This window comes from Helicoverpa zea, chromosome 2, assembly GCF_022581195.2.
Source record: "Helicoverpa zea isolate HzStark_Cry1AcR chromosome 2, ilHelZeax1.1, whole genome shotgun sequence".
In the NCBI taxonomy this organism is placed as follows: Eukaryota; Metazoa; Arthropoda; class Insecta; order Lepidoptera; family Noctuidae; genus Helicoverpa; species Helicoverpa zea.
The window spans coordinates 13,597,963-13,611,926 of NC_061453.1; the positions used below are offsets into that span (position 1 = coordinate 13,597,963).

Sequence of the window (13,964 nt, forward strand, 5' to 3'; positions counted from 1 at the left end):
GGTCAAATAAGTTCCAATAAATCGTGGTAAAAAATATAGTTTAAATATAGTCTAGTTTTAGTTGTTTCATATGGAACGTTTGATATTTCTAGTCTTCTAATATAACCCGCCACATGCATAAGAATGCATGCAAAAATATTAACCCGGGTGGAGGCGGTCGGTGGTCTATTATACCCCTATTCACATAGCGTATTCTTGTGTCATGCATATTCACGCAGAATTTTCGTGGTGTTAAAATGAAGTTGATTTTAATGTAAAGAATATTTTGGTGTGTATTTTTCTTAGTATTTTTTTGGCTTGAAATAATAGTGGTGCCATATCTGTTCTGTTGAAACTGTTGGAGATACTTATTTAGTAGATTTCATGCTGATCCAATTTAAATATTTAGGTTCAAAGATATTTATTCTCAAAAAAGACGCAGTCACTTACATGAGAACAATAAACAACTTATATCTAATAAAAAAACATCGAGTTCGTCTATACATAATTGCCTATTGAGTGTTGCATTCATTCAAGACATTCAAATAATTTGGTCAATGCTTTGCTGTAACTATTTAGTTCCATTATATTTTTACGCAATGTATGTATAGGTAAATAGCAACATTGAAGCCAATACACGATGCATTTGTGACGCACAAGAGTAATTCGCCAAAATCCCAAAAAAAAACGCATACTCATATTTCTAACAACATTAGTATTGGAAATAATACTACTTTACTTGTGAGATGACGGCAGATAGAAGAGTATGGAAGAAGAAAACATGCTGCGCCGACCCCAAATGAAATTGGGATAAGGGCAGGAGGATGATGATGATTAGTATTGGAAATAATCCAAGTTACAATCTACGAGACAATAACAATAGATTACCATCAAATTCCCAGACAATGACGTTTCAATTCCCATGAATCTTGACTCAATTTGCTGGCTTTGACTGACATACTTCAAAACTGACGGACGAACGTTTTCCTGTTCGCTGCGGGACACTAAAATGTTAAGGTGTGGTTTTGATGTTGCGGATTTATTTATAGTTGTGGTTGTTGAGCTGTTGGTTAGATCAAAGTTTGACAGGATCAAAGAATCAATAAACCAATAACAGAAATTCACATACAAATAAATGGTTATCAATTTAACATTACGTATGTAATGACGAGTAATCAAAAATAATGATGGTCAAAAATGATGTTATACCTACTAATCACATGCGTGCATTTTTATATGCTATTTAAAGCCTGAAATATTCCTCAAGTCATTTTCTAAATGACTTGAGGAATATTTATTATATATATTTTTTGAATAATCTAAATATGTATATTCTTGTAATCTATTAGTTCCATTTTCACAAAGAAAAACGCAAATGCAATTTTTCATCCGCTCCAGTCGAACTTCACTCTAAAAGCAAGCAATTATTCTGTAGTGTCACAGTCGAAGGGGGAAAGACAGAGTTTTTTCACTAATAGGAACAATAAAAGGCTTGAGAGGTCATTAATGTGAACATTTTTCCGGTACATTGAGTTCAAAGCTCGTAAACTTGTTCACAATAGTTAGAGAAGGGTGATATTGTTTAAGTTTTATGGGTAAGTAAGAGTAGTGTTTTGTTTCTTTTTTGTTTGAACGTTTCTTTACTCTTGTGTCGTTAAATGTGATGTGGGATTGAAGATAAAACGCTTCATAATTTTAGCTCGTGTATGATCTTATTTCAAAATACTTTTATTTAGGTTTCGTAACAAACTACTTCCAGCACCCAAATAAAAAATCTGTAGTCTTTACCGGTAAAAGGCCTAGCTAACACTGAAAGAATTTTTTAAATCCGAGAACTGGTTCCAAAGATGATAAACGCAGCAAAGGTCCAAAGTTTTCAGCTTAATAATATTAACTACTCGTATTTAGATCATAACCTTCTTCTTCTTTTAAAGATCAATTTCAAATATTAAGTTATTTGGCTTCATCACAAATTATACATCTCTCAAGATTTACCACTCCGCAAAAGCACTAATTTACCCCCAAAATCTAGCTTATCTTTGTATAATTTCAAACTAAACACTAAGAGAAGGAAGGAAAGGTATTAATTAGCACATGCAAAGTTTACAGAACTCAAAGCGATCTCCACAAACGCTGAGTGCTACCAAACTTACCAGAAAATCTACACGAACATTCTAACTTGAGCATACACTTCTAGACAAATATTTAAAAGTAAATAAAACGCTCTAACACTTCCTTCAAGTGGTTCTAGAACTACCTCAAAGTTGGGTGCTTCATCTGAATATGTAGTATTTTTTGTTGTTTTTGTAGTCTAAGCAGATGCAGCGGAATATACGAATAATGTTGTATAGAAACATCGTACCTGACTTTACATTCCAATGTTTATGTCACACGATACTTATAAGTAAGTAAACCTAGTCATGTCAGATTTCTACTCTGTCGAAATATAGACTGTTGTTTATTTCGACTACCTAATGAAATGTATGTCTTTGAGAAAAGATTGCACTCCTGTTGAATAGGCCCGCAACGCACTCGCCCTGTAGCATTCATCAGACCATCCTGCTCCTTTCACTAACATTCCCAATCACATAAAATAAATCTATTATGAATGGCTTCTAAGTATTAGCTGAGACAAATACAACAAAATGTGCTTAACTACTTTCAAGATAAAGACATGCCCATCCATCCAAGAACATATTATCGCGGTGGACATACCCTTGATAAATCACTCACTGCAGCTGTTGCTAAGTAGCCATCATTAAAAAAGAAAAAACGTTTCACCTACATCCAAGAGTCCACAAGAAGAAAATTAACAAAACTATCAATCTTAGATACCGTCATTGAATAAAGGCGTTGTGACGTCACAGTTTGAAAAATGTGCGAATCTTGATACTTTGTTGGGGTCGAAGTAATCAATCAATGGGACGAATTGAGACTGGCTATGCGTGGACCTAAATTATAAGAGATAAATGCCTATTTATCATGGTTTTGTTAAAGTTCGGTGATTTGGTTCGAGTGGACGGTGAAAAATGTTGGGTTTTTTTCTGCGTGAAATGGGATGTGATGGAAAATGTTAGGTTTTTAGGTACTCGTGTCAAATAAGTAATAACAGTTGCGTCTACTATTTACTTAAATATGTTACAGTTAGTCGGTACGTGACAAATGATGAACCTGACATAGTCAAAAAACTATAAATTATTTTGAATTAGGTTTTAAATTCAATTGTTGAACAATATAACAGATAGACAGTTATGAGTGTGATAAATTAGAAGAAATTTGATTTAATAAGTTAGAAACATTGTGAGAGATTATAAACATACACAAGTGACATTGAAAATAGTCTAATTAAAATATTAAAATCAAAGTTTAACAATACTTTTGATTTATTCCAACGAAGCTTACATTTTCCTGGTATTTGTAGGTATATATGAGAGAATCGTTCTCAATATATGAGATTGTGTGGTAACGTAGCTTTCTTCTCAATCATAATCATGTTATTATGAGTTATAATCCATCTTATTTTCATGGGAGGTTAATGCGTTCATAAATAATACATAAAGGGAAATAAATATTATGCCTTTCAAATAAAAACTACTTTAAATATAAAAGCTGCATCTTCAATTATTTGCAGTTTAAAATAACTTTCAACGGGTTTTTGATAAACAAAATTCTGTAGGCTCCACTAGTATGTAAATTAGTTTCTTCGATCCTAAGTCTTGATCGTATCCCACAATTCTTCGAAGATTATAATAATTAAATAAAAAGGGCGTAAAATATCTACTTTAGACTGTACTAAAAACCAATGTCAGACATAATTGATAAATCTTATTTAAACCAGGCACATTTATTAAGGTTCGCAAAAACACATTTACCATATAAAAAAAATTGAAATATACCTTAGTGTGCGGGACGGACGTAGCTCAGAAGCAGGTACTATGGGGTGGCTTCGAGACGTTGACGCCCCGTCGGTCGCTGGTTCTTGGACGTCTGGGCGAGTGGACTGTATTTACGATGTGGCGAGAAACAGGAATTTCAGAAACAAGAATACGTTTAGACGGGTTTTAGGCTCTCTGCTACTATAGGTTCAGGGATGCCGGTGAAATAATAAGTCTTCATATATTTTTCAGGAGTCTTGAAGGGACGAGCTTCGACGCACTTACCATACTACAATTACACTATTTACTTTTCACTATTTACTTGTTACACTATCAAAAATCTATACCGATGACTACGATTTGTACGGCGGCGCTTGCGCACCGAATGAGCTCGAAACTTTACCGTGACGAGCACCTCGATTTCTCGTCCCTCCGACCAACTCAGTTTTATTGACCTTTCAATTTAACAGCCGTATTACAAACAATTGGTACATGATATCATTACAGGACACATAGCGTCAGACGCCCCATGAAGTGCGCTACTGAACTATACCACACACACCCTGCATACCTTCAGGGCTGAAATACTATAACCGAATAACTATAAAAAACTATGTGAAATCGGCCCTTAGGTGAAGACTATCTTGAGATAAAAAACAAACTATGGGGGTTATCTCAATACGAAAGGTAGTGTGTGTTAGGGCATTTCATGGGCTATCTGGCGATAGTAATCCTAACAATGTGACCTAAGCCCTAGTATTGTTAATTTGCATGTGAAATGAAAGTCAAAGCACAGACATTATTTATTGCTCTATAACTTAAACTATTAACAATATTTCTATAAATTAAGTTATTTTGTATACAATGAAACCTAGGCTTTCAGTTAAACACTATTTCACTAATGAAAGTCTAGGATTTCTGCTATCGAGAAATGTTTACATGGGTAAATCAGGCCTTAAACGGCAGAACTATTAGGTTTATTATACATAATTAGATAGGTTAAGGTTACCGCTACAAGACTATTACAATTTGGTATCAAAAAACACTATAATTTACAAATTAAAGCACTATCAAAATCTGAACACAATTCTATAACAATTTAGAAGGAGGGTGCACGTGAAAAACATACCTTGGCGCGGCTCACGGCACTTTTTGCTCATTACCCTCATCACAAAATTGTTAGAGTATAAATAGTTACGCGCATACACGAACACTCAGGCATTATGATTTTGCACTCGCGGCGCACGGATGCGTCTGTCGCGAACATCTCTCCCGCCGTGCGGCAGAGCGTAGGCACTATCACTTTCACTTTCACTATCACTATTTAGTCTATTAAACGATGAATGATGACACGATGACACGATGTAGGGACTCGAAGCGTTGACCCGTAGCGATGACTCGTAGCTCTGGCTCGCAGCGATGCCGCATCTCCGGTGAGCGACGGCGCAGTGATAGCGCCAAGGGCGCCGCGACGCCGGTGATGCCGCACTGCCCGGTTACTTAGGCAGCGGCACGAGTTTCTTCGTCGGACGCTTTAGTATGCCACCTGCGGTGCGCACGTCAGCGGTCCGAACTTCACCATCAGCGCCCGGGTAGACGGCCACGACCCGGCCTCGCGGCCAGGTGTTGCGAGGCAGGTTGCCGTCGGCGATGAGGACGGGGTCGCCCAGCTGCAGCGCGGGGCCGCGGGCGTGCGGCTCCCGCCGGTATTGGAGCTCGGGCAGGTACTCGCGCACCCAGCGGCGCCAGAACATGTCGGCGAGTATCTGGGCGCGCCGCCAGTGCTTCTTGCTGTCGATGTCTCGCTCGTCGAACGTGCCGGGGCTCGGCAGGCGTGCCGAGCCGCCCAGCAGGAAATGGTTCGGTGTGATGGACTCGTCGTCGTCGCCGCTCACAGATACGTGGGTGAGCGGCCGGCTGTTGACGACGTACTCGACCTCGCAGAGCAGCGTCGCGAGGACCTCCTCGCGTGGGTGGCGCTCGTGCAGCGTGGCGCCTAGCGCGGTCTTAACGCACCGCACTAAGCGCTCCCAGGCGCCTCCCATGAAAGGCGCGGAAGGCGTGATGAAGCGCCAGGCGATGCCGCGTCGGCTGGCCTCCTCCTGGCAGGCCTCACGCAGCTCACGGTCAGCACCGTGCATGTTGGTGCCGTTGTCGGAGTAGATTTCGGTGGGACAGCCGCGTCGCGCTGCGAACCTGCGCAGCGCCAACACAGCTGAGTCCGCGCTGAGGCTGTGCGCGATCTCGAGGTGAACTGCCCTCGTTGTGAGACACGTGAACAGCGCCACGTATCGCTTGTGATGCTGACGACCGACGGTGACTGACAGCGGGCCGAAATAATCAAGCCCAGTGTATGTGAACGGCCTGCGGTGATGAGCTAGGCGTGTCTTGGGGTGGTCGCCGGTTGCCGGCGTCGGCGCGCGCGCGCGACGTATGCGGCAGTGCAGGCAGCGCGCGATGACTTGCTTGACTGTCGGGCGCAGGCGCACAATCCAGTAGTGCTGTCTGACCTCATTCACGACGAGCTCGGTGCCGCTGTGTTGTAGACTACGGTGTGTCCAGTCTATATATAGCTGTGTAATACGGTGATCGCCGTCTAACACAGGTGGACTCTTCACGCTTTTAGCGACTTTATCTACAGCAGCTATGCGGCTTCGCAGTACTATAACTCCGTCGTTTAGTTCTATGCGCAGCGGGTACAGCCGGCTACTACTTGCGACTGTTTTGTTGCTCTCGAGACTGGCTATTTCTTGTTTAAAGGCTTCCTGTTGCACCACACGAACTAACAGCTTCTCTGCTCTTTGAATGTATGTCGCGTCCAATATAATAAACTTGCGTGTGCATATTTGGGCGCGCGCAGCTTCGGCGGGCGCGCGGGGCGCTCGCACCGCTCTCGACCAATCAGGATCGTTTTCTTTGTTTTTCCTTGTTCGCTTGTAGAACGTTTTTTCTGTATGTTGTTTTCTACATAACGATATAAACTGTAGTACTCTGGCTGTGGCGCGCAGCAATCGCTCCCACCTTGAAAATCGAGCGGGGTCGGGAACGACGTCTATGAGGTTTGTTGCGCCTGCTTGTATGAGCGTGACTGTTTTTTCCTCGCCTGTCGGTTGACTGTCAGCTGGTGACTCGGTCGGCCATGTCGATGGGTCGTCGTAGAGGAACTTAGGGCCGCAGTACCACTCGTGGTCGGTATGAAAGTGCGTCGGGACGTCGCGGGTGGCGGCGTCGGCTATGTTGCTTTTTGTAGGCACCCAGCGCCACTCTTCGACTCTGCTATTTTCCTCTATGGCGGCCAAGCGATGTGCAACGAATGGCTTGTACGATCTGGCTCCTTTCCTTATCCATGTCAGAACGGTTCTGCTGTCACTCCAGTAGGTCACGGAGGCGGGCTTGACGTTGTGTTCATATATCACTGCGGCTGCGACGCGCGTACCCATCACCGCGGCTTGCAGCTCGAGGCGCGGTATTGACAGCAGCTTCAGCGGCGCCACCTTCGCCTTCGCCATGACGAGGCTGACGTGCACGTTGTTGTCACGGGTCGTTGACCTCCAGTACACCGCTGTAGCGTAGGCCTTCTCACTGGCGTCGGTGAACACGTGTACTTGTATTTCTGTAGCCTCGCTGTACCCAGGATAACAGCGCGGTATGTTTACGTTCTTCAGCTGTTCGAGATGACTTATCCACGCCCTCCACTGGCTTGATAGTTCTTCATCGAGAGGTTGATCCCAGTCGACTCCCCGCCTCCAGGCTTCTTGCAGTATTTGTTTCGCCCTGATTGTTATAGGTGAGGCGAGGCCCAGCGGGTCATACAGCGACATAACTATCTTGAGCGCCTCTCTCTTGGTGGGCGTTTCCTTGTCGAGCAGGCCAGTAGGTAGGCGCGCGAGTTTTAAGTTGAAGCTCAGCTCGTCTGTGTGTGGCTTCCATATCACGCCGAGTACTTTCTCTGTGTTTTCTATATTTCCAAGATTAACAATCTGTGTTGTTTCTTGGCCCGGTACCAATTCACGCAGCACTTCTTCGCTGTTGGATACCCATTTCGTTAGGTCGAAGCGCGCTTTACTATGTATTTCTTGTACTATCTTGATTGTGCGCGTCGCCTCTTCTGTACTTCTGAAGCTATCCAGGTAATCGTCCATGTAATGATTCTTGACTATTGCTTCTACTGCTTCTGGATGTTCGTTCGCATGGCGTTTAGCATTCCAGTTCTTAGCGAATATTGCTGTACACGGTGAACTTGCTGCGCCGAATATTATTGACGTCATTCGGTACTCTTCCGGCGCCCCCTCCCGCCGCTCTCCTCGCCACAGATATCGGAGAGCGTCTCTGTCTTCTGGCTTTACTTTCACCTGCATAAACATTTCAGTGATATCTCCGGAGACGGCGACGCGGTGACGTCGGAATCGCATCATCACGCCGGGCAGTGACTGCAGCAAGTCCGGACCCGTGAGTAGGTAGTCGTTCAGTGACATCCCTCTTGTCTTCGCTGCTGCGTCATGAACTATACGAAGCTTCTCCGGTTTCATAGGGTTGAAGACGTCGAAGTGCGGCAGGTACCACGTTCTTCCCGGTGTACGTTCAAGGGGCGCTTTCTCTGCGTAGCCCTTTTCTATTAGTGAATCCATCTGCGCCATATATCTAGTCTTCAGAGCAGGATTCTTGTCGAGTTTTTTCTCTATTGATACGAGTCTATTCATCGCAGTCGCGTAGCTGTCCGGCATCTGTATCTCGTCACTCCTCCATAGCAACGCAGTCTGAAGACGTCCATCTTCCAGCTGTACTATACTGCGTTGTAATATATCTTCCGCTCTCTTCTCCGGGTCAGAAGCTGGTCGGCACGGGTTGATGATGAGTGACTCGAGTGCGAAGTATTCACGAAGTTGCTTGTCTATGCTTTCCTCGGCGCTGTTCAGCTGATTGACGTAGTGCACCTGCTGTCCCAGAATCCTAGTGCGGGCACCGTGCAGCACCCAGCCCAAGGGAGTTAACGATGCTATCGGCTGATGCTGGGGCCCTCTTCTGATGTCTGTTGCTAGGAGCAGATGCCAGTTGTCTTGCCCGATGATAATCTTCGGCGTCCCTGCGTTGTACGTCAGCTGATCTGCCAGGTCGAACAGGTGCTTGCAGTCAGCGATGTCATCCTTGCTGATTGACTGCGGCGACAGGTGCAGGCGTGGTATGGTGCGCGCCCTGAAGGGTATCTTCTTCCTATGGCAGGTCGATAGCGTGAGATCAACTCTCTTCGACGTGGGCGTGTCGATAGTCACGTCGCTGATGGCGCCTATCTTCATCGGCTCGACTGGTCCCTCTGCACCGATCATGTCTGCTAGCTCTTCGTCAATCAGTGACACGGTTGAGCCGTCATCCAGCAGTGCGTAGGTGCGCACTTCTCCCGCCGGTCCGGACAGTTGCACCGGAACGATTTTCAGGAACGCTTGATTTGTGTGGTTGCGTGAACTTGCGACTATTTCTTGTGCTTCTTGTGCGACTTCAGTAGTGCTCGCCTTCTTCTTGTAGTGAAGCAGATGATGGTGTGATGCTGTGCAGCCCTCGATTCCACATCTCTTCTTCTGACATCTGTGTCCGTGCTGACGATGGCGCAGGCAGCGGAAGCACATGTTGTGTTGCTTGGCTAGTTCCCACTTCTTGTCCGCAGAAGCCTTCACGAACTTGTGGCAGTCTAGCGATCGGTGACCATCCATCTCGCAGATGCGGCACTTCGATGCGGGCTTCTTGTCTATAGTGGTGTGTGTTCTCTGCGTCACACGTCTAAGTCCAGTAGCTTCACTGATGTTTTCAGGCGGTGCAAACGCGCTGCAGTAGCGAGCTTGTTCGGTGATGAAGTCGCTGAAGAGACCCAAGTCCGGCGTTGACTGGTACTTCTCAGTATATGTCTTGTACCACTGTACACGTAGCGAGTTCGGCAGCTTCTCTGTGAGGATGCGCATAAGCTCGGCGTTCATGAGGTAGTGTTCCTTTTTCAGCGCTCGCAGTGTGACGATGCCACTTCGTACACGGCTGGCGAAAGTGCAGATGTCCTTCGGTGCTTCTCCGCAGCGTGGCAGCCCGCGCAGTCTGTCTGTCTCCGCTTGCGCTATTGAGTCGGGGCGGCCAAACTGAAGCTCCAACTCCTTCATGATGTCATCCGGCCTGGCGTTGCCGATGAGCTCGGAACTAACTGTATCAAGCGCTCTTCCTCGCAGGCTTCTTCTCAGCCTCGCCGTATTTTCCACATCGTTGAAATATGGTCGCGTTGTCTCATAGATGGCGCGGAACGATAGCCATTCTGTATGCAATCCACTAAAGTTCGGCAGCGTCATGATGACTTTCGATGCAGCAGGGTTGTGGTACACCGGTTTCTCTTCGCTTCTATTGCCGGCTAGCGATGCGATGGCGGAGGTGAGTTCCGTGATAAACGGACGGAGCCCTTCACCCCCTGCGGTATCTTCAACTGGTTTCTTCATTGATGAAAGGGCTTCAGTATCGATGGTCTTCGAGGGGGGGGGCTCTGGTTTGTCCAGGGTACCCGGCAGTCTATGTCCTCCCTCGGCGGCGGCGTCTCTTCCAGGAGCAGTACTTATTCCACGCAGGACCGGATTCACTATAACCGCGGAGGGGGGGGGCTCGGGCAGGTCCAGGGTATCTGGTGGTCTATGTCCTCCCTCAGCGGCGGCGTCCTGCGGGTCTGGTTCCGGAGCTTCCTCCAACCAGGAACGGATGTACTCTTCATTGGAATTTCTATCGTCCATATAATCGTCGTCCGATTCTTCCTCGGCCCTCTGAAGTGCTATTTGCGCTAGCTCCAACTTAATCTTCAATAAGTCTTCACGCGCATTTCTAATTTTTCTATTTGATGCCGTCGATCTGTGCGACGGTGCCTTAAGTTCGGTACGGGCGTCAACCCGGGTAGTCAACGGTACAGCTCGGTTGTATGTCTTGTCGCAAGCCTTCAGTGTTCCTCCTGAACTATATTCTTCAGCACTGGTTCCAGGCGGCCTCAGTGATGACGACGCTTCAGTCTGCATCAACGACGACGGCGCTGGTCGCTCTTCACCCCCTCGCGGGGTAGGGGGGCGCGGTCGGTCTTCACCCCCCCGCGGGGCAGGGGGGCAGGGCGGCGCCTCACTTCCCCTCACAGCTGCGGGGCAGGGTAGGTCTTCACCCCCCCTCGGGGGAGGGGGGGGCTGCTCACTCCCCTCGGTGGTGGTTGGAGAGAACGGCGGCTGGTCGTGCACGATGGGGGGTGTGCGGCGGCCCGGTCTGGCGTCGATGATCCAGGCTTGAGCGGCTCTTCCTTGCGATCTTGTCACAGGCATACTTGCTGTTTACAACTCTTCAGTATCTTCAGCTGAGGTTCCTGGCTCGCTTCCCAGGCGATCCGGGTCGCAAGGACCAAACAGATGTGCGGGACGGACGTAGCTCAGAAGCAGGTACTATGGGGTGGCTTCGAGACGTTGACGCCCCGTCGGTCGCTGGTTCTTGGACGTCTGGGCGAGTGGACTGTATTTACGATGTGGCGAGAAACAGGAATTTCAGAAACAAGAATACGTTTAGACGGGTTTTAGGCTCTCTGCTACTATAGGTTCAGGGATGCCGGTGAAATAATAAGTCTTCATATATTTTTCAGGAGTCTTGAAGGGACGAGCTTCGACGCACTTACCATACTACAATTACACTATTTACTTTTCACTATTTACTTGTTACACTATCAAAAATCTATACCGATGACTACGATTTGTACGGCGGCGCTTGCGCACCGAATGAGCTCGAAACTTTACCGTGACGAGCACCTCGATTTCTCGTCCCTCCGACCAACTCAGTTTTATTGACCTTTCAATTTAACAGCCGTATTACAAACAATTGGTACATGATATCATTACAGGACACATAGCGTCAGACGCCCCATGAAGTGCGCTACTGAACTATACCACACACACCCTGCATACCTTCAGGGCTGAAATACTATAACCGAATAACTATAAAAAACTATGTGAAATCGGCCCTTAGGTGAAGACTATCTTGAGATAAAAAACAAACTATGGGGGTTATCTCAATACGAAAGGTAGTGTGTGTTAGGGCATTTCATGGGCTATCTGGCGATAGTAATCCTAACAATGTGACCTAAGCCCTAGTATTGTTAATTTGCATGTGAAATGAAAGTCAAAGCACAGACATTATTTATTGCTCTATAACTTAAACTATTAACAATATTTCTATAAATTAAGTTATTTTGTATACAATGAAACCTAGGCTTTCAGTTAAACACTATTTCACTAATGAAAGTCTAGGATTTCTGCTATCGAGAAATGTTTACATGGGTAAATCAGGCCTTAAACGGCAGAACTATTAGGTTTATTATACATAATTAGATAGGTTAAGGTTACCGCTACAAGACTATTACAATTTGGTATCAAAAAACACTATAATTTACAAATTAAAGCACTATCAAAATCTGAACACAATTCTATAACAATTTAGAAGGAGGGTGCACGTGAAAAACATACCTTGGCGCGGCTCACGGCACTTTTTGCTCATTACCCTCATCACAAAATTGTTAGAGTATAAATAGTTACGCGCATACACGAACACTCAGGCATTATGATTTTGCACTCGCGGCGCACGGATGCGTCTGTCGCGAACACTTAGGAACTAAATTATACGATTGCGCATCGCTTACAACTTGGACCCCTAAAAGGTATCAAACACGCATTTCCGCTTGATAGTCAACCATTAACAGGGTAAATATTTTCCCTTTTAATTTATTGGAAAAACTCACTGTATTTATTGACCCAGAAAATACGGTTTTGCTGATGGAGGTAGAAAATAACAATTATAAAATATAGGGTCTTATTGCTTGAGATATATATATATTTTAACAATGATTTGATTTGATGCTCCTAAGACCCGCATCGAACTATGGGAAGAACTTGCTCTGCCTGACTTCCTTCCACCCGCGGAACGGCTTCCACCAGGTTACGACCAACCGTGGCCTGTATGGAAGTCTCTTAACAGGCTACGTGCACAGGTAGGCAGGTGCAGGGAAAACCTATGTAAGTGGGGCTACACTGACGACAATAGCTGCGGGTGTGGTGCCATACCACAAACCATGCGGCACCTTCTATGTTGTCCACTATGCCCCGACAGCTGCATAGTGGATGACCTTTATAACGCTACTGACAATGCCGTATGCGTAGCGAAATATTGGGCCTCCAAAATTGAAGTTGCCATCGACTCGCCAAGAAGAAGAACAATGATTTCGAGGTTAGTAGTACTCAAGCCATTTTTGTTGTGTTCGCATTATTTTTATCACAAAGTGAATTGAGTCACTTTGTGAAACAGATAGAATATCGGCAAGTTATTTTCTTTCTAATTAATTTTTATAGTCGCTTTTTTAAACGAGTATTAATCGCTCAAACCCGCATTGAAAGTATTATAGCAACCATTTCTATATAAACATTTCGCGTACTCAATAAGGAAACTCATTAAGAGATGAGTACCAAATAATATGTCAAAACATCGCCGCGAAACACTCTATCCTGATTATACTGTAAATACATTATTAGCAATACATACCTTAACGTACCTAAGAGCATAAAACCAACTGGAACTGCCTTAGAAGGAATATGCGAAAAAGTCTATTAATTACCGCAAATGGGTCGTAGCAATACAACAAAGAGTGACAGCGCACTCATTCATATACGATCAAATTATTACTCTCTTACACTAAAAAAATAAGAAACATGAGCATAAAGGCGTACACGTGTACAGACCACAGCATATCAACCTACCTCAATCTGTTAATTTTCTTCAATCGATTTTCAACCCTATCACAATTAAATAGTAGTATGTTCGATTAGTAAAATTTAACATATTCGGGTATAGTGACCTGCTTGCGTCTGTACTGTCTTGTCCAGTGTACTATTTGACGGTACACCATTATCTTAGCGTATCTTACCTCCCCACTCAGAGTCATTTAACGATTACTTAAGTCACTCCTTAGTGACGGAATGTCATACAAAGCCTTCACTAAGGAATGGCTTAGGTAACCATTAATTGTCTCTAAGCTTTTAACCAATCAGCGTACTCCTCGCCTTTGTAGGATGATTT

The 13,964-nt window shown here is 45.0% G+C and overlaps 1 protein-coding gene across 1 annotated transcript; it reads right to left on the reverse strand.

Moving 5' to 3' along the window:
- Positions 1 to 5,320: 5,320 nt before the first annotated feature.
- LOC124639523 lies at positions 5,321 to 12,492 on the reverse strand. The gene is made up of 2 exons (XM_047176940.1): positions 11,518 to 12,492; positions 5,321 to 11,357 (listed from the first exon to the last, which is right to left on the reverse strand). The coding sequence occupies exon 2, from the start codon at positions 11,171 to 11,173 to the stop codon at positions 5,351 to 5,353; it is 5,823 nt and encodes a 1,940-aa protein (XP_047032896.1). The 5' UTR covers positions 11,174 to 11,357; positions 11,518 to 12,492; the 3' UTR covers positions 5,321 to 5,350.
- Between the last annotated feature and the right edge of the window lie 1,472 nt (positions 12,493 to 13,964).